At 39.9% G+C, this 20,509-nt stretch overlaps 1 protein-coding gene across 3 annotated transcripts in view; it reads left to right on the top strand.

Annotated features, from left to right (window-relative positions):
- Nucleotides 1–20,509, top strand: part of BTBD9 (BTB domain containing 9) — a 160,966-nt gene that overhangs the window by 95,210 nt on the left and 45,247 nt on the right. For all 3 annotated transcript variants that reach the window (XM_053382924.1, XM_053382923.1, XM_053382925.1), the window contains exon 9: nucleotides 11,354–11,461. In XM_053382924.1, the coding sequence (XP_053238899.1) occupies nucleotides 11,354–11,461 (108 nt within the window). The remainder of the gene's footprint in view (nucleotides 1–11,353; nucleotides 11,462–20,509) is intronic.

Here is a 20,509-nt window from a genome sequence, read left to right as displayed (position 1 = left end):
CATTCAGATGAAGCATTAGCATCTTAGAGGTGACCAGGCAACTGACTCTGTTTTTCGTTCACAGTTATCACAAAAAAGTCCCATTTCAAACTTGGGAACAGTTATAAAAAAGCAGTTATATAAAAAATCTAAATTGTGTGAATTACAGCTATTATCTTCTGGACAATTGTATTATAAAACTTACATATTTCATAAAGCTTACATATGGTACGTACCAAGCAAGAATAGTATTTTGGGAGAGTAAACTTTTACTACAATGGCAGCTTTACATTTTGTAAAAGTGCTTCTGTTGTGCATGTTGCCAGGAGTTTATTTCTCAAGTAGCTTGTTAACATTACAGGGATACTGTGAGGATAAAATTAACCCCATCACATCTTTGGAGAAAGTGTGAAATAAAGGTGTGGTGTGTAATTAAATACACAATATTATAGATAGAAAAGGTAATGTGTGGGAACTGCTGGAGCATCCATCATGATATATGTGTTTTGACTAGTCACAATGACTATGTCCTACCTCCCTGGTTGGAAGCAGAATGCCTCTGGATACCAATTGCTAGGAATCAGAAGTAGGAGAGTGTTGTTGTCTTTCTTTCAGGCTTCCTATAGATATTTGGTTGTCTATTGTGAGAACAGGGTGCTAGATTAAATTGCCACTGCCCTGATCCTCTTATTAAGTTCTTATAATTTCTTATTATGATTCATGTCTGCCTTTTACCTGCAGGGTGGATCACCATCATTAATGATTAAGTTATTTACATGCTGAATATAATTACTATAATTACTATAGTAAATCAGTAAAAAATGTATTGCATTTGTTCTGCACAAAAGGTATTACAAAAGATTTTTATGTATATCTAAAAACACTACACATTGTAAATTGCGCCCTATGTATATCTCTTTACAGAGACATACTAGTACAGTGGTACCTTGGTTTATGAACTTAATCCGTTCCGGAAGTCCGTTCTTAAACCAAAACCGTTCTTAAACCAAGGCACAATTTTCCTAATGAGGCCTGCCACCGCTGGTGCCCTTCCACCTTTCGGATTCTGTTCTTAGACCGAGGTAAAGTTGTCAAACCAAGACACTATTTCCGGTTTTGCGGAGTTTGTAAATCGAATTGTTCTTAAACTGGACTGTTCTTAAACCAAGGTACCACTGTATTGTTTTAATGTGCCTATTTTTAAAAATCTAAATCCACCAAATGTGTTGCTAAAGTACAAATAACAAACTTGTCAAAATTCTAGTGGGATTTTTCAGTGGCAGCTTAATGTTGTTACATTTTCATCCATTTAAAGTATTCAAAACACATTATTCTTGTGTTTTTTTCAGCACTGAACCTCCTCACAATAGCTCTGCATTGCGTTCCTCAGAAATAAACAATCCAGCAGTTTTGTTTTTTAGAATTTGCTTCCCAAAAACGTCTCAAAGCGCTTTAACAATAAAAACATCAACATTAAAAAATGTATATAAAAACAGTTTCAAGTCCAATACAGACATAGAACTCCACTTAAAAGGCTTGTTGAAAAAGGAAAATCTTCCACAGCTGCCAGATAGACTGTGCCAGTCTGATATGTGATGGCCGAAGTAGGTGCCACTGCGTTAAAAGCCCAATTCTTATGCCATACAATATGGATTCCTATAGACTGCAGTGATCAGTTGGGTATATAAAGGATTAGAGAATCTTTTTAAGTATCTTGGCCTCAAGGGCTTTGTACACCAGTACCATCACCATGAACTTAGCCTAGTAGCTAATTGGTAGCAGTTGCCATTCTTCCGGCTGTGGTGTAACATTATGCCAATATTCTCTTCCAGTGAGTAGTGAACTACTGCATTTTTCAGTAGCTATGGGGCAGCCCCACATATCGATTAATCGGTTATCCAGATCCGGGAACCACTCACCCACAATGCTTCCATCTTGCCAGTTTGTTGGCCCTCATCCAAACAGTCACCAAGTTTAGGCACTGGTCCAGGGCTTGCATAGCATCTCCTTTTTCAGATAAATAATGCTGGACATCATGGTTCTGATCCTACTTGGTCATTCCTAGAGAGTGAGGCTGGGAGAGTGCTCTTCGGTCCCATGGAGCATGGGTAGGCAAACTAAGGCCTAGGGGCCAGAACTGGCCCAATCGCCTTCTAAATCTGGCTCGTGGATGGTCCGGGAATCAGCGTGTTTTCACATGAGTAGAATGTGTCCTTTTATTTAAAATGCATCTCTGGGTTATTTGTGGGGCAAAGGAATTCATTCATTCACCCCCAAAAATATAGTCCGGCCCCCCACAAGGTCTGAGGGACAGTGGACTGGCCCCCTGCTGAAAAAGTTTGCTGACCCCCTGGGAGCCTTCAGTGTGGAGTTCCACAGGGTTCAGTTTTATCCCCTGTGCTTTACTACATGAAATCAGAGTTTTGGAGTAGGCTGTCAGCAATATGCTGGTGACACACATCTCTACTTTTCCTTTACAGCTGCAGGTGTGGCAGTGGATGTGCTGAACCATTGTCTTGCCTCAGTACAGTGGTACCTCGGGATGTGAACAGAATCCATTCTGGAGCCCTGTGCACATCCCGAACAGAACGTAAGATGCGACTGCGCATGCGCGGGTCGCATTTCACCGCTTCCACGCATGCGCGTGACGTCATTTTGACCATCTGCGCATGCACGAGCGGCGAAACCCGGAAGTGACGCACTCTGTTACTTCCGGTCACCACGGAGCGCAACCCGAAAATACTTACCCTGAAGCGTATTTATCCCAAAGTATGACTGTAATGGACTGGATGAGAGCCAACAAGCTGAAGCTCAATCCAGATAACCCTGTTAGTAGGCCCCAGTGTTAGTCCCTAGACAGGATGGATGGGAAGTTGCCCACTGTTGATGGGGTTACACACACTCTGAAGGAGTGGGTACATAGCTTGAAGGTCTTTCTGGATCCTTTGCTGTCACTGGAGGCTCAGGTGGCCTGGGTGGCGTGGAGTGACTTTCATCAGCTTTGGCTGGTGGCCCTGCTGCACCCCTATCTTGACTTGGGATAGCCTAATGTCAGTTGTCTGTGCTCTGGTAACCTTGAGGTTACACTACTGCAGTGCATTATACCTAAGACTGCCTCTGAAGACTGTTCCAAAACTTTGGCTGGTGCAGAATTCAGCAGCCAAGTCACTCACCGGGGCAAGACAGTTTGAGCATATTACACTGATCCTGGCCTGATTGCACTGGCTGCCAATTAGTTTCTTGGCCCAATTCAGAATGCTTCTTTTGACCTTTAAAGTCTTAAGTGACTCAGGACTGCAGTATCTCAAGGACTGCCTCTTCCTTATGAACCGACCCAGACCCTGCAATCACCACCTGAGGTCCTTCTTTGTGTGCCTCATCCACAAGAGGTCCATAGGGTGACGCAACACAAGAATGGGTCTTTTCTGTGGTGTCTCCCTGTTTGTGGAATCCTTTTCAAAAAACCCAGAAACAATGCTGAAGGCACCAAAAAAGAGAAACATTTGTTCCTATATGCAGCAACAGCCGCATGTGTGCTACTAGTGCAAAAATGGAAAACAGATAAGGCACCAACAAAAGAAGAATGGCATATCAAACTGTTACAATATGCAGAGCCAGCAGGGATGACCACTAGAATCAGAAACCAAAATGACAAAGGATATAAAGAGGACTGGAAATATTTTATTGAATATATGAAAAAGTATTATAAACAGACAATCAACCTAGCAGGATGGCAAGATTCTCAGCAGTGTAAGAAATAGCCAGAGTTTATATAAGGGGTTGTGATAGATGGGGTGAACCAAGAAAACGCGAGAAAAAAGGAACCATGGAAGGAGAGGATGGGAAGCCAGTTAAGGAATGTCTCTTGGATTTCTGTCTATTTATGGACTTTCCTCCCTTCTTTCTTAATTTCAGAGATTCTTCTCTTTTTGTACTACTTTTGTTTATATCTTGTTGATATGGGAATGTATCAGAAATGCAAATAATTATAATAAAAACAAAGGCAAATTATATATAGTGTAGGGCCACAGTGAAATATGTAGCATTTCTAGTTCTACAGGGAAACCTTGTGAAGTATAAGAAAAGGATATAACTGCCAACTATCAGCTAATCAAGAGCACTTACAATCCTCTCTCTCTATATATATGTATAATGTATATAATAATCTACACACACACATCCCATACGGGGGAGGGAGCAGAAATTCTGTACTCAACGGATAACAGAGTCTAGACCTGGGGTTATGAGCCAAGGAAGATTAATTCTGTGACTGCCCCATTTTAAAGCGAAACTCCTCTTCTCTATTTTTAATGGATACATATTCTCCCCCTAGAGTGCTAGGCTCTGAGATTCTTACTAAAATGTAAGGTGGTGCAATCAAATTTTTATTACACTCACTGCTACCTATTTCAATTAATGGACTTCTAGCAAAGTTGATGCTTCTGAGGCAAATGTTTAATATTCTGGATATTGCAGGAAGTGAGCCGGATGAACTTCAAGTTCACTCAGCATTTCTTCCTACAGCCCAGAGGGCAAGATTGACTAACGAAGGCTAATTTAACATTTTCTTCTAATATAAGAAGCCTTTGTAGCAGAAACAGCATTGCCCTAAACTGTTTTTTCCCTGTGATGTGTGCAGTTCTGCCTCCTTCACTTAAACATTCTCTTTCTATCCTAGTGTATCCATCACAGCACAACCTAGCCTACTCATTAATGTTTACTGCGGTACCTTGCTCAGAATACATTTGAAGGATTAGTATGTGGCATGAAATGTGGCCCTTGTGCCCAGAGTGCACTAGTGAATATTTATACTGGCACCTGAGAGGCATTTTGTGGTAGTCTGAAAGGGCAGTTCATGCTGACTGAATTCTGTGCAACATGTATTTTTCTTTAGTTTCTAATTATTCAGATGGTATCATGGAGAGGCAAATAAGAAACTTCAGTTGGGCTACTGTTGGCTTGTACAAAAAAGTACAATTTACCTCGTTTTAAATGGTGCTATTTCTGGGTTAGCAGAGTCTGTAACCTGAAGCATATGTAACCTGAAGCGTATGTAACCTGAGGTACCACTGTAGTTCATCCTGCACTATACAGAACTCAAGTGTGTCCACAGAACCTGTTTGCAAAGAAACTTCTAGAATTTACTAGCCTTCTTACTAGCATCTTACCGTACCTTCTTACTAGCCTTGAATATTTGAACTGAGGAAATATATTGGGAATCTGAGGGGAGATGCCCACACAGCAAAAGTTACCCACAGTTCCAGCCACCACACACAGGCAACTTAAGATCCAAAATAGTTTACTACTGTAGAAGATTAGGCTTTAGTAATACAGTTCCAGACGTTGATATACATACAGTTTGTAAGCTTTGGAGATGCAGATACAGATATATACAATTACAAAGTATCTCTGTTGTTCCAGCTTCAAAACGTAAAACAGACTCCGACTTACAGAGGGACTCATTGACTGACATGCCTTAACCGCTTATATAGATGGCACTGGGCCATTGCCATAGCAACTGGCTTGGCTGACCATGCACCTGTTGGCTTATCTCATACATGGGATGATTTGTGCTCATGAAGGAAATTAAGCCCTTCCTCCATGACCAGTTTCTCCAACAGGAAACTACAAAGTCCCGTAATGATAAAAAGTATTCTCTTGGGGGAAAATAATAGATTCCTTGGAGGGGAAATTACATATGTTTTTGCTTTTATCCATACTTGTAATTAAAAAGTGTTACAATGATTTATATCTGTGTTTATCTCATCACACATCTAAGATTCTGCCCTTAAGTTGACAGATATTTTTAATAAGCAAGTTAGCTACAATCTTGCTTAGAGGCACCAAAAGACTTTTACAGCTACATAGAAAGATAGTGGGTGAGAAAGCAGAATTTCAGATAGCTGAGTCTTTCTTCTGACCAAGTGTGCAACGATGCCTTTGGGAATTCTGACTGAATCAGCTCTAAATTTTTAATTTGCAGGAAGTCAGCACTAATGAGAACTTTAGTTTTCCTTCAGAAGCCTTTTATTTTTGCTTCTGAAATGATGACTTATTAATATTATTAACAGCCAGGCTTAAGCAGAGGGTTCTGGAACAGCTTTTGTAAAGCTTGTTTGACCAGCCTATCTTAACCCCAGACAGTGTCAAAGGTTTTAGAGATGTGGAGGGCAGTTTATTAAATGCCATGCCCTTTAGGTAAGCCGGCTTCTGAATTAGTGAATATTTTCCCAGAACCTAACAGGGTTTATGTTTATCTCATAGCTATCAACCAACAGCATCATTAAAGGGGGGAAATGAGGCTGCTGGTGAAATAATTTTTGCAGAAATAATGTTTTTATCAGCAGTTGAAAGTAAACAAGATATCTTCAATAGGAATAAAGGAATACATTAAAGATAACTTAAATATTCTTCTAAGAAAGCTGTATGCGGTCTATAGAAAAAGTTGCGCTTTTATTTTGGTAAGAGAAAGATGTGTGGTTAAATTGCATTTTAAATCTAATGTAGAAGCAGCGAGTTTTTCAGTTGCTTTGGTGACATGCTGCTGTCATTTGATATAGGCATGATAAAGATGAGATTGACATTCACCATTCATAAATTTAAGAAAAGTCCTGCTTGTTAGCTCTCAGATGGCCTATAAAAACTATTTATGGAAATATACTGCATTGCTTCCTAAATTTAAAAGATAGGAGATTCCCTCAGATTAAGAAAGGTACCATTGAGTGCAAGAGTATGCCTACATGGTTATTGAACAGATTTAAGGAAGTTGTAGAAGGCAATAAGGATTTGTTCAAAAGGGGGTGGGGTAGAGGAGCAGATTGCTAAAAACATTAATCCAACAATAAATATGTCTTTAAATGTGTATCAGAAGCAGGAAACTGACCAGGGCGGCTGGCCAGATTTGCACTCTTCAGGGTGTCTGTATATCTACTGATAAAAAAGTGAAATGCTGGCTGTAGGTTTTGGAGAGCCTTTGATTCCAGACTTCCTCCATGGACCACCCTCTCTCATTGAGTCGTCTCATCACTATTATCAACAGCTATTTCTGTTGTTCTTCTTCCAAATCATTAATCCAGTTTCAAAAAGCTTTTGACAGAGTACCTCATCAAAGACTCCTGAATACGCTTAGCAGTCATGGCATAAAAGAAGTCATTTTGTGGAATACTGGTTATGAAACAGGAAACAGAGAATAGGAATAAATGGACAGGTCTCCCAGTGGAAGGATGTTGACAGTGGAGTTCCCCAACTTCTTCATAAATGATTTAGAATTAGAGCAGTGAAGTGGCCAAATTTGCTGATGATCCTAAATTGTTCAGTGTGGTTGAAATAAATAGAAATTGTGAAGAGTTCTGAAAGGATCTCTCCGAAGTGGCTGGTAAAATGGCAAATGCAATTCAATGTAAAGAGGTGGTTGTGAAATTAAAAACAAAACTTTAGATTCACCAAAAGTTCCATTATTTCGAGCTCTTAGTACACCTGCTCTCATGAGAGTCACAAGGGTCTTTAAGCTCAATCAGAATGCAATAACATTTATGCAAAACATTCAGTACACAAGGTACAACTCCCAAATTCGCAATGGAAGAGAACAAACTAGTTTCAACATTCCTCAACCTTTATAAATAAAATTGTTTGCCCTTTAGCATCAGCCTGCAGACAATATCTTCCCTATCCTAGAAGGTTGCAGTTAACATGTGAAAGCAGAACATTTCAAAATATTTGTTCCAAAGCTAGCGGTCAGCTTCACCTTTAGTTCAAGCCAACCTGCTTTTTGGTTTAACTGGAGCAGAGTTCATATCTTTAATCCTTAACAACTGGTGGAAACTAATTTGTTTTGGGAGGAGCAGGGTATCAGAACACATATTTAGAAAGATAGGTTTGGGGTTTGTGTTTTTTTGTAGCTACGGTTTGGTTTGGTTTTGTATAATGTTGTTTTCCTTGTCTTCTTAATTTTTGTACATATTGTTATAAAATCAGGTGGTTTGGTTTTTTTAAATAAAGAGAAATTATTCCCAATGGTGAAAATAAAAGCACAGCGAGAAGAGTTTCAGAAGAATCTTTCTAAACTCAGTGAATGAACAACAAAATGGCAAATGAGGTTCAGTGAAAGTGTAAAGTGATGCATGTTCATGGGTGGGAGGAATCATAATTCAACATAAACACTGCAAAGTCAGTGTGTGTGTGTGTGCTGTAAAACAGCTAATTTGTTGCTAGGGATTTTAAAGAAATGAATCAAAATTGAAGCTGTCAATATAGTCATAGCTTTATACAAATCTATGGTTAAACACCCTTAAGATACTGTGCACAGTTTTGGTTCCCTCTTCTCAAAAAGGCTACTGTGCATCTGGAAATTATTCATTGTAATTGTAACTGAATGGCAGGAGATTCTGGACAGATGATGCAGTATAGTATTTCATAGTGCAGAAATTAATAAACATAAGTATGTTAAGTGAATTAACTTCAGTGGGTCTGAATAAAATTTCATTGAATACTACTCCATGTTCTTAGGAGTCTAAAATGTTATATAAATCAGGAGCAGGGGGAGTTGACTACCTAATTAATCTTTGGTTTCATGTGGAACAATCCCTAGGGATTCCATAGAAATCATCAAATGTCATCATTGTCTATTATGTTTGTATCATAATTATTGTGTGAGCCACTTCCCCCCCAAAAGGGAGACTAAATTATGAAAATTGCAATAATTATGTTCAGTAATTGTATTGTAGAAGCATAAGCTTTCCACAACAACAGTACAAAACACAAGCAATGCAGGTCAATTTTACACTTTCTAGTCAGTGCCATTTAAGTGAATAAGCACCAAGGCCTAGGCCTTTTAACTCTGGACCTGATAGTAAATTAAACCCTTAAGGAAAAGAGCAGAAGTTAAAAATCACAATCAGCACAATGTAGCTTGCCATAACATGCATAATGCAGGCTTTCCAATTAGAACGCTGCAGTTTAAAAACTTTCTTTCTAGACTGATGAGAGAGCAATTATTTTAAGCAAAGTAAATGCAGTCTTCTGGCTCTGCTTCCAGTTACTTCTTGCTCCAATAGCAAAGACAAAGCTTTTGAAAACCATAGTTGCTATTGAATTTTGTATCAAAACAGCAGCAAAGAGAGCAATTTGTTGCTATAAACTCAAATCCTGCTAATCAATGGTATGCAGCCAGCCAAAACATTTGTAAAAGATGTAAGCAAAATCACATTTGGTAATCAATTTATAAAAGCAGTTCATTGGTCCTAAAGAAAAATCGATAGTGAGCTTAAGAATAGGTGATTGAAGATATGTAATATAACCATGCATTTTGTATACTTTCAAGAGGAGCACTAACTAGGAAGTCTGTATTGGAGGACCATGTGAAGGTTTTCTTGCTATAAATTGGCTAATTCACATCTTTATGAAGATCTGTGGAAGAGGCTTGACTAATTATGCATGCTTATAGTCACTTCCACTTCTAATTTTTTTGCTACTCTTTTGTCCATTTGGTGTGAATTTCTATTTGGAATGGGTATACCTACATCATTTCTATTTAATGTGATTTTTTTAAAAGTGGGGGCACCTTTTTGTGTGCGCCAATATCCTTGACACCAAGTAAGGACAGTTCTATTTTCCTTTCAAGTCTTCAGGCAGCACTTCTGTTGTCAGGAGTTCTGCTTCAGCTGATTTGCCAGCAGCCACCTTATTCGGGGACGCGGGTGGCGCTGTGGGTAAAACCTCAGTGCCTAGGACTTGCCGATTGTATGGTCGGCGGTTCGAATCCCCACGGCGGGGTGAGCTCCCGTCATTCGGTCCCAGCTCCTGCCCACCTAGCAGTTCGAAAGCACTTGCACCACTAAGTGCAAGTAGATAAATAGGTACCGCTTTATAGCGGGAAGGTAAACGGCGTTTCCGTGCACTGTGCTGGTGCTGGCTCGCCAGAGCAGCTTCGTCACGCTGGCCACGTGACCCGGAAGTGTCTTCGGACAGCGCTGGCTCCCGGCCTCTTAAGCGAGATGAGCACGCAACCCCAGAGTCGGTCACGACTGGCCCGTACGGGCAGGGGTACCTTTACCTTATTTGGAGGAAGTAGACTTGGCTACTGTCATTCATGCCATAGTTACATCCACATTAATCTACCATAACACAATCTGTGTGGGGCTGCCTGTAAAGTTCAGAAGCTTCAGCTGGTCTGTAATGCAGCTGCCTGGTTGCTTGTGAGATAAAGTAATCAGACCATAAGACATTTATTCTGTAACTAGGTGTGTTGATTACCAGTGTATTTCTGGACTGCTGCCTTTCATGCATTCACTGGTTTTGGGCTTTGCTATCTGAAGAAAACGTACCCAGATCTGCCCAGGCCTTGACACTGGCCACAGAGACCCTTTTCACAGGCCCACAATTAAGAATCATCTGGTTAGCAACCACAGAACCTTTCAGTAGTGGCTACATCACATTGTAACACCCTCCCATGGGATGTGTGCCAGGGTCCTTGTCTGATTGTGTTCAAACAGGCCTTAAATACATTGCTATTTGAAGTTGCTTTTAATTGGACTTTAACTGTTCCTGCTTTTTCCTCCCTGTCATCTGTGTTGTATACTTCTCTTATCTTTTGTTTTTATGATTTTGACTCTGAACTACCTTGATACTGCCTTTGGTCCTGAAAGGTGGTATAAAAATACCAAAATAGATAAATAAGTACAGTTTTTGTTGGCCTGTGAATCAGAGGCTGACCTTCACTTTGGCAGTGCAATCATATTCACACTTCCTGACTGAACTAGTTTTCCACATGGATTGATTTTTACATAAATTAAGAATAATTTAGATGAATTGCAAATAAATGCTCTAATTGACAAGATATTATAGATTGCTTAGAAAGTTTAAAGTGGGATAATTATTGAAAGCCTAATTATCAGGCATGCCAGAAAAATATGTATTCCCAGAATTCTGCTCCTACCTGCAGCTTTAAAGCAGGCTTCTTCAAAATGGTGTCCTCCAGATGTTTTTGGACTGTAACTCATCACCCCAGCTAGCACTGGGACTGTTAGGAGTTATAGCTCAAAATATATGGAGCCACCAGGCTGGATAAGGCTGTTTTAAACCTAGATAAAAATAACAATAACAAAGAAATAGTTGATAAAGAAGAATTTTCAGGAAGTAAGGATCTGGAATTATAGTATAGTTTACTTTTATGCCTACTTATGCCCAAAATGTCCCCCTTTTAACTAAGGTTAAAATACAAATACAGAATTCAAACTGCTGATTATTAGAGACACATTCCAAGACAAGCAGTTAACATAGGGTAGCAGGAAAGATTGTAGAAATAAATTATGTATTCCATGGTTGGTTGGTTAGTGGGTTTGTGATCACTGAATTCTTACTGTTTCTGCTCATGCAGGTTACTTCTCTGGGATTGTGACGACAGAAGCTACAGCTATTACATTGAAGTTTCCACTAACCAGCAGCAGTGGACTATGGTGGCTGACAGAACAAAGGTTTCCTGCAAGTGAGTTTAATTTTCTTCTATTTGTACCTCATCCCTTTCAAATCTAATAGAATGCTTGTACATGACTAACCATCCGAAACAAAAAGGAGGGCAGAATTTGCAGGGAAGATCCAGCAAGGATTAAAGTCTAATGGCTCCACCCAGGCTAAAATTGAATGGAGGATTCTGTTGTTGAACTAGCTGGAAAAGTTCCTTTGCTTGCCACCTAAGTACAGTCATTAGTCCCTTTGTCTAGGCAATGATTGTTGGCCCGAACAGTTAAGTACTGTCACCACAAGCTAATGGGTAGGCCTTCATCATCTGGCTGGAAGCTGGCTGCAGACTGAGAAGCTGAGAACCAGAGACATGCTGTGACTAATGTAGAATCGAGACCTTTCAAGGTGTTAAAGCTGTGAACACCTCCATTTTAAAGTCAGATTGTGTCTATGTGTGCATAAACCATTTATCCTAAAGATACCACAGTCTCTGCTGCCCCTTATTCTAAGGAAACTGAACCCTGGCTAAGCTCCTGCAATCCCTGGAATCTTGCTCCGCTTGGAGATTGGGGTGGCATGTAACAGTATATTACTAACAAAATAAATAAAAATGAAACGTTACTGATGATAAGAGACTGGGTAGGAATTTCCCTTTGCAGTGCCCAGCAGTTTTACACCACTTTCCATGGTTAGGAGATTGCTTTAACTGTGACAGGAAGAGCTGGAGAAGCAAAACAACATTTTATTTCTTTATTTGCTGTATTTCTATTCCAACCTTCATTTTTAAGGGTCCCAGGGCAAATTACGGTGCAGTATTCACAGTGAAACAAGAATAAAACCAATCATAGGACAATACCAGAACCAACTAAAACACCAATACCATGAAACAACTATCTTTCTGCAGCTGTGGAATTGGTCTGTTACAGTTGGTCTCCCCACCCAACCTAATTTACCCCAAAAGGATATTAATATACTGCTTTAATATCTCATAAATTGAGGGAACCACTTTGATAGGCCAATTCAGAATTAATTTTGACATTTGTTACATAAAGAAGCATGGAATCCTAGCTTAAAAAGAAGATTCTTCTAGTGACTCCAACTTGAAAAGTGAATTATTTGAGCAAAAGAAGTCTGCTTCTGCTGATGTTTTGTAGTGCTTCTGTTGCTGTTTCATATGTGCTTGGATAATGGCAGTCTCCTTCCTTGCCAATTCCTGTGTGCCTAATCTTGCATTGAAGATCTAATCCCTTGTTCATGTCATGAATTTATAGCATGAAGAATGATTGCAAAGTCCCAACTAGCTAGTTCACAGCAGGAAAAATAAGACAGACCGAAGGTAGCAAACACAAACTTCAACAAGCCTCTCTGATCAAGTGAAAGTGGCAAAGAAAATAATGCAGAGAGGGAGGGAGTAAAAGTAAATGGAATTCAGTTTACATGTCATATACTGCATTTGATAGTCTAACCAAGTGTGAAAACTTCTTTTCAAGTCTGCTTCTGCTGCCTTTGGTCGATTTAATGGTATTTTAATGTAGTATTTTGTGTAAATTAATAATTTAGTACTCAAAGCCTGAAGTGACAGGCTATTTCTAAACTCCTCTTTTTACTCAGTCTCAAAAGGCTGGCAATGGAAATGATGGTATGTTTATTATCTTCACAGGAAAGCTTTCTGTCCTCCTTAAATGGAAGCCAATTAATGCACAGTGATTGTATAATTGTCATTTTAAATGCTTCATATAGGCTTTACAAAACCCTGCTTTCTGGCTAACTTCTGTTGTTTTCCACGCAGTATGACAGTAATGAAATCGATTCATGTTCTGTTCTGTCTAAAGGGCAAATATTTCTGATAAGTTTGCTTTGGTTTGTTAAGCTTGAACAATAGACATGTATGCTTGTTAAAAGATTTTGCGGATGAAGAATCTAGAACTTGGATTAAAGGCTAAAAAAAATTGGAGTTAGTAGGGCTCAGATTGCTGCTATGATTAATTCTTTAAATGAGCATCTGCCTAAGACACTATGAACAATCAGGAAACATTACTGTCAGTTTAAAGGTTGGTCTTTGAAGTTTTTTGTTTGTTCTGCTATGAAACGCATACTGTTAATTGCATAATGAGCTGCTCTGTTGTCTTACGGGATTTGGCTACATATGATCAATCAAGTGCAGCGGTCCACTGATCGGCATATGAGTCCCTGGAGCAAGAATCCCCAGCCTTTTTGGGTCTGTGGGGACACTTGGAATTTTCAAACTGTGTTGTGAGCAGCACCACGAAATGGCTGGAGTGAGAAGACGGGTTCTCACAAAATGGCTGCCGCTGGAGGTGTGCCCTGCCAGAAACAAGGGACGTGCTCTCTGCGTGCATTCGTTCCTGCTCTCTCCCTCTCTCTCTCCCAGACCCAAAGAATACATAAACACAGACGGCCTCAGAGTGAGAGAAACAGTCACAGGCTCAAAGAGGGAAAACCAAAACATGCAGAAATTTAGAAAGGGAGAGAAAACACACATGTGGCATCCAGAGAGAGAACTCTCAGAAACATGTTTTGTTCTCTTGTCTCCCCCGCCCTTGGCTAGGCTTACTTTTTCTGTTTATCTTTTGAAACCTTCCTTTGCTTCCAGGCTTTTGGTGGTATATGATGACTCACTATCATGTCAGCTGAGCATTTGATAATTGACTTGCTTGTTGGTGATGATTTTTCCATTATTTGTTGACAGTGGTGTGATGTCTCTTGTTGAGGACTCTGTGTGCATTTTTTCATTTTTCAAAAAAACTTGGTTGTAGGTCACCTTGAGTCCACTCTGTAAGGCAGCTAACAAATTGAATAAATTATAATAAAGTAATATAATAATCTTGCCTATCAAGTACTGATACTGGAGAAAGAGAAAATGGGCTATCCTTTTAAAGTTGGCTTATCCTAGACTGTAGGAGATGTATTTCTGTGTGTGACATTCTTTGTACCTTTGTCATATTTATGGAAATTTGCTGTGTTTGTACAGATGCCCAATGGCCCTTAGGGATGTGAAGCTTTTCTATATATTAAAAGAAGTTGGGGTTTTTTTACATAGAAGATTTCTTGGTTCACAGGGGAGCTGCTACCTGTGACTGTTCTGAGACTATATGTATAGTTACATTTCACATTTTTATTTGAGAATTTCAAAGAAAACTTGCTGTTGTGTGTGTGTGCATGTGTGGAGAGAGACAGAAAGACATAGAATGGATTTAATTTCAAAACATGATTTGCCTTCTGTGCTATAGGATTATTAATCTTGATATTCTACAGAGAAAAGAGAGTTGACAGGCCCAAATATCATGCACTAAAAGTGTGTCTTCGCATCAAATACCAGCCTTAAATCAGTGTTCTGGGAGAGGTGCATTTTTCCTCATAACTACAGGGAGAATTCTTTTCAATTAACTTTCTTATAGTGAGTGCTGGACTATTAGTGAGAACTGTGGAGGTTCACAGTTAGCTCTATTCCTATAGTGGAAAGAAAAATGTCTTGAAAAATAATTAGAATGAAATATGTAACTGGTTATTTCAAATCAATACATAAACTTGAACATTATTTGCCTTCACAGTTCCTGGCCATATGTACTTTTCTATCTATTCTCTCCCCTCTTAGATTCCATTCTATAGCTTTCTTACTCCTGTGATCTCCCCCCCCCCCATTTTCTTGGGCCTATCTACTTCCCAGCTCCTGTTTAGGATCAGAGCAGCTCTGTCAATGGGCATCTGCACATTACGGCAGCCCAGCCAATTCTTGCCAAAGCATTCGCCGCCAATGGTACATGTTGTATGAGTTTTTAAGAAAACAAAGGGAAAATTGAACACCAAATGAAGTGTTTTCTCAAGATATTGGGTTTGCTAAGACCTGTGTCTGTACTTACCGTATTTTTCGCTCTATAACACGCACCTGACCATAACACGCACATAGTTTTTAGAGGAGGAAAACAAGAAAAAAATATTCTAAACGAAACAGTGGGTGTATGATTTTTGTGGTTCATGCTGTGGCCACAGACATGTGATCTGACGGTGAGTTTGGGGTAGCCCAATGCAAAAATCCTGAGGATCCATGTGGATCCATGCTTTGTAACCACGTTTTTGCACCATTGCGGCCCCATGAAACAGTGGGTGCGTGTGTTTTTTGGTGCAGGCTGTAGCCATGGATATGCTATGTGATCTGATGGTGAATTTGGGGTGACCTAGTGCAAAAATTCTGAGGATCCATGTGGATCCGTGCTTTGTAACCATGTTTTAAGTGGGGAGGGAAGGAAAAGAACTCAAGGGACAAGGAGCACGTGTGGGGTGTGTGGAGAAGGATGCTGCTAATAATGCAGGAGAGGCTCCTCTCCGGCTTTGCTCCTTTAGAACAAGCAGGCTCTGCGTCTCTCCCTCCTCCCCGGCAAGGAAACCATGATAGTAACCACTCTGAGACAAATCAAGAAAAATTGCGACCAACACTGTCCCCCAACAAGCGCAGTGAGGTCAAAACACACACACACACACGCAGAGAGAGAACTGGCCCTAAAGTCGCAGGGCGCTGGAAGTCGCAGGGGCACTGGGGAAGTGAACGGGAAGCAAGAGAAGGAGAAGGAGCCCTCACACACAGAGAGACACACAGAGTGTCGATTCTAAAGTCGCAGGGGCGCAGGGAAAGTGAACGGAAGCAAGAGAAGGAGAAGGAGCCCTCTCACACACACAGAGTGTCAATTCTAAAGTCGCAGGGGCGCAGGGAGAGTGAACGGGAAGCAAGAGAAGGAGAAGGAGCCCTCTCACACACAGAGACACACAGAGTGTCAATTCTAAAGTCGCAGGGGCGCAGGGAGAGTGAACGGGAAGCAAGAGAAGGAGAAGGAGCCCTCTCACACACAGAGACACACAGAGTGTCAATTCTAAAGTCGCAGGGGCGCAGGGAGAGTGAACGGAAGCAAGAGAAGGAGAAGGAGCCCTCTCACACAGAGAGAGACACACAGAGTGTCAATTCTAAAGTCGGAGGGAGAGCGCAGGGGCGCAGGGAGAGTGAACGGGAAGCAGGAGGAGGAGAACGATAGTTCAAGCACACACACACACAGCCCCTACAGTGGCTAATCCAAAATCGGACAGCAAAAAACTGCAGGCAGGGACAGAGAGCACGGGGTTGTTTTAAAGCAGCCAACCCCGCTCTGCTTCTCTCCCTCCTCCCGGCTAGGCTGGCTGAAAAGCTTTGCTGCTACTTAGCAGCTCAGTGGGGAGGAGAGAGGGACATAGAGGACGGGGTTGTTTTAAAGCAGCCAACCCCGCTCTGCTTCTCTCCCTCCTCCCCGGCTCCGCTAGCTGACAGGAGCCGCTTACACCCGCTTTGCTGTTTCAAAGCGAGCCACGGACTGCTCACAACTGCAGCAGATTCCCCCGCCATCTGTAGGCATCCGCTCCATAACACACACAAACATTTCCCCTTACTTTCTAGGAGGAAAAATCTGCATGTTATGGAGCGAAATTTACGGTATATTGGATTAAACCCCATTGAAGTGAATGTGTTTTCCTTTGTGAATGTGAAAGGTGTGTTTGCATCCATAGATTTTCATGCCAAAGAAGTAGCTGGGATAAGGGATTGATCTTCCAATGTGGGTATTCACCAGATGTAGAAAACCCATGTACATATTGCATATTACATGTGAAAATGGAAGCAGATATATATTGCCGTGTGCGCACACTTTAAAGCTACAGTTACTAGCAGGTTCCTAATCTTTTTACATCTATGTAAGAAAAGCAACCCTGTCCTAGATCTCTGGAATTGATGTCTTTTTAGTGAAGCTGATTTTTCTCATTTAATTTTATTTTAAATATCAGCACAATGCTTGGTTTTCATGTTCATTTGTCCTCCTCCAGTAATTCTGTTTATAAGTGATGACCATTACAATGAAAGCTCCTTCAATAAATCATAATTAAGCAAGCAGATCTTTTGACTAAATGTGGGTGCCCAATTAAATGCATAGTTACACTTGTGAAAGGTTGGCATTTGTACTCTTTAAAAAAAACAGACAGCTTTGCTTCAAAAGTCAACCAAATTGCTTTTTATTATTTAGTTTTGCGGTACTTCTTGCTACTAAATGTCACCTGTAGAAAATTAAAAGATCCCACAAACTGTAGTTGAAACATCCATCTAGAGGAGTAATTGACGCTTTACATTTGCAACATTAGGTGATCTCTTTGAAAACCTTTTATCTTCTGTTTGTTCTTTTGATATTTATAAATGTTAACCAATGTAAATTATAGGGTTTGTGAACCTGAATACCCATAGTGAGGTCCCAAATGTTAAAATGTTTTTCTGAGTGGTGTAATACCTGTATTTAGTATGTCTGACTATAGTACCTTTCCTCAACTTTTATAGGCATTTTAAAAGCAACTGTCATTGTTAAGGTTGCATGAGAATCTAATTTCATACAACTTCCTTCACTAGGAATAAATTATTAACATGCATAACTTAGAGCAGGGGTGTCAAACTCAAATTCATCGGGGGCCACATCAGCAGTTTGGTCACCCTCAAAGGGCCGGTTGTATCTGTAGGTCCTACAGTAAAGTGGAGGTTTCCTGTGTAGAACGGCCGGCGCCGCTAGAGGGCAGACGTTCTCTGGCTTGTAGACTGCCGCGTACGCATGCGCTGAAGAGGCGGCTTTCTTGTGTCAAAAAAAAAAAGCGAGAATAAAAGGTGAAGGCTGGCGGCCGGCGGTGGCTACACGGGCCACATGACGAGGTCTGGCGGGCCGGATTCGGCCCGCGGGCCTTGCGTTTGACACCCGTGACTTAGAGGCATCAATTCCTACATACATAGAACTCGAGTAAAGAGATGCAAGACCATTAGGACAATGGATGTTCAACCAAGTCTGTAAAACTATACAAGAAATGACATATTTTAAGGAGTTTTCAACAATGTAAGGGCATATAGTTTATTAAAGTATATTAAGATATATACTTGGAGGGAACTGAGTTTTTTTGGTCTCACTTCAAATATGTCATTATAAAAAAATAAAATAATCTTTCATGGCTCCATGCAAATGGGCACAGCCCTGGAGCTGGTTTCATGGGAAATTGCTCATCTCTGCAAACATAAAGAATTATTATTATTATTATTGGTTGAGTTAAGTGAAGCTTTTGGTTTTACTTGCCTGTTTAACATTTCACAGAGATGAGCAATTTTCATAAAGGTAGGGAATAAATTAGACCAATAATAAGGAATCTGAATACATTGTTCAAATGGTCAGGAATTTAAAATCCATATTTTGAGACTTTCCAAAGACCAATTTCTGTTTTCCTCAATCATGAGTAAGTACGCTTTATTTATTTTATGGCTTTTCAAAAATGCATAATAAATACCCAAACTTTTAAAACAAACTTTCTAATCAGAAGTAAGTATATTATATTCTCGATCAACTTTCTCATCAGCACCATCCATGATATTTGAACATCTCAATACATTAAGAATCCAAAGGTAATAAAAAATATATTTTACTGTAATCAGTTTATTTTTGCCAGCTTATATATATATATAAATATTCTAACAGTTACCTGAGATTGTATTATTGCCATAGACTGCACAGACTACTACATAGTTCTGAGCAAAAAATGAGTGGAAAATGCATGTGTCATCACTTAAATGTTCTAAATATTTTTGCCAATACCAGGTAAATAAGTTCTTAACAACAACAAAAACCATGTGCTATACACAGAACATAAAATGCAGAGAATGTGTGTGTCTTTTTAAAAATAACAATACACCCTTAAAAATATTCTTTAAAAAGTTAAATACATATAAAATACAATGTTGTAAATTGTTATATGTCAGACCAAGATAGATTAAGGCTGTCAACTCAGAAGTCTACTGATGCAGAAATGGCAAGCTACACATTTATTATTTTAACATGTACCGGTAAGCAGAATTGTCACTGTAGAACTCTCTCATCAAAGCCTCACTTGCTGGATGCATTTCAGCTTGCTAGTCTTCCTCAGTGGTAGAAAATTAGAGAAATGTGCATGAAATAAATTCAAGTACAGCAAATCATTCATCTTCTAGGCTCAAGGGACAGGCACACTTAAATTCTCTCTTCCTACATTATAAAAACACTCAGTTAAACCATATACTCCCAAAGGGCATTTTCTGTTCTTAGAAGTGAAGAGGAAGACACTGTTTTGGGGAACAGTTCACCACCCAGAAGATCTGCATTCGTAGTTCTTCAATTTCCTTAACGTTCAACTCACCTTCATTTCATTCTACTTAATACTACGACATACCTGTGCTTTTTACAATCAAGAGCTATATCCATTTAATTGATTGATATGCTCTGATGCTCATATGCTCTGATCCCATGCATTCAGTTCAGGGTGAAAGGCCAAGCCCATGAATGAATCGTTCGCTTGCATGCTCCTGGTTTATATAGGACATATGCAATCAAAGTTTGACAGTTCAGATGTAGCAGCAACCAGGAAAACAAGACGACCCTTGATGAATCAGACCAAAGGCCCATCTATTCAAGCATTCTACTCCCACACTGGTTGACTGGAAGCAGAACGTAAGCACAATAGCACTATAGTGCCTCTTATGCTGAATGAAATGCATAACCATCACACTTAGTAACCATATTCTTCAGGAACTGGTCTAATCCATACAATGGTTTCTCTAAACCATTATCATCATACAGAGCATGCAAGGAAATGCATGAATAATGGGATTCATTTATGTGCATTAAATCTGAAATGACCCAAATTTTCAGAACAACAATTACCTTCAAATTAGGTATCATCCCCAGAATTTCAAAAGCTGAAACCTTTTATCCCAATGTCAGCATGGAAAAAACCCTGACCTCCTTTTGTAAAGCAAAGTGAGCCAGCCAGCCAAAATAGTTCCATAGAATGGAAGTTAGAGTAGAGACATATAAATTCATTTATCTGACTGTGGAAGAACTTCTGTGTGGAATTTGACAGGAGTAGCATAATATGAGTAGGGCATCTTTAATTATACATCTTTGAATTTCATCAGCATCTATTAGGACTTCATTCCAAAGAGCGTACCTTCTTTTCTCAAAAATCAGCTCCACATATTAAT

This window comes from Podarcis raffonei, chromosome 3, assembly GCF_027172205.1.
Source record: "Podarcis raffonei isolate rPodRaf1 chromosome 3, rPodRaf1.pri, whole genome shotgun sequence".
Classification (NCBI taxonomy): Eukaryota; Metazoa; Chordata; class Lepidosauria; order Squamata; family Lacertidae; genus Podarcis; species Podarcis raffonei.
Note: the sequence above shows the minus strand (reverse complement) of the source record. Positions and strands in the feature narration are given on the sequence as shown.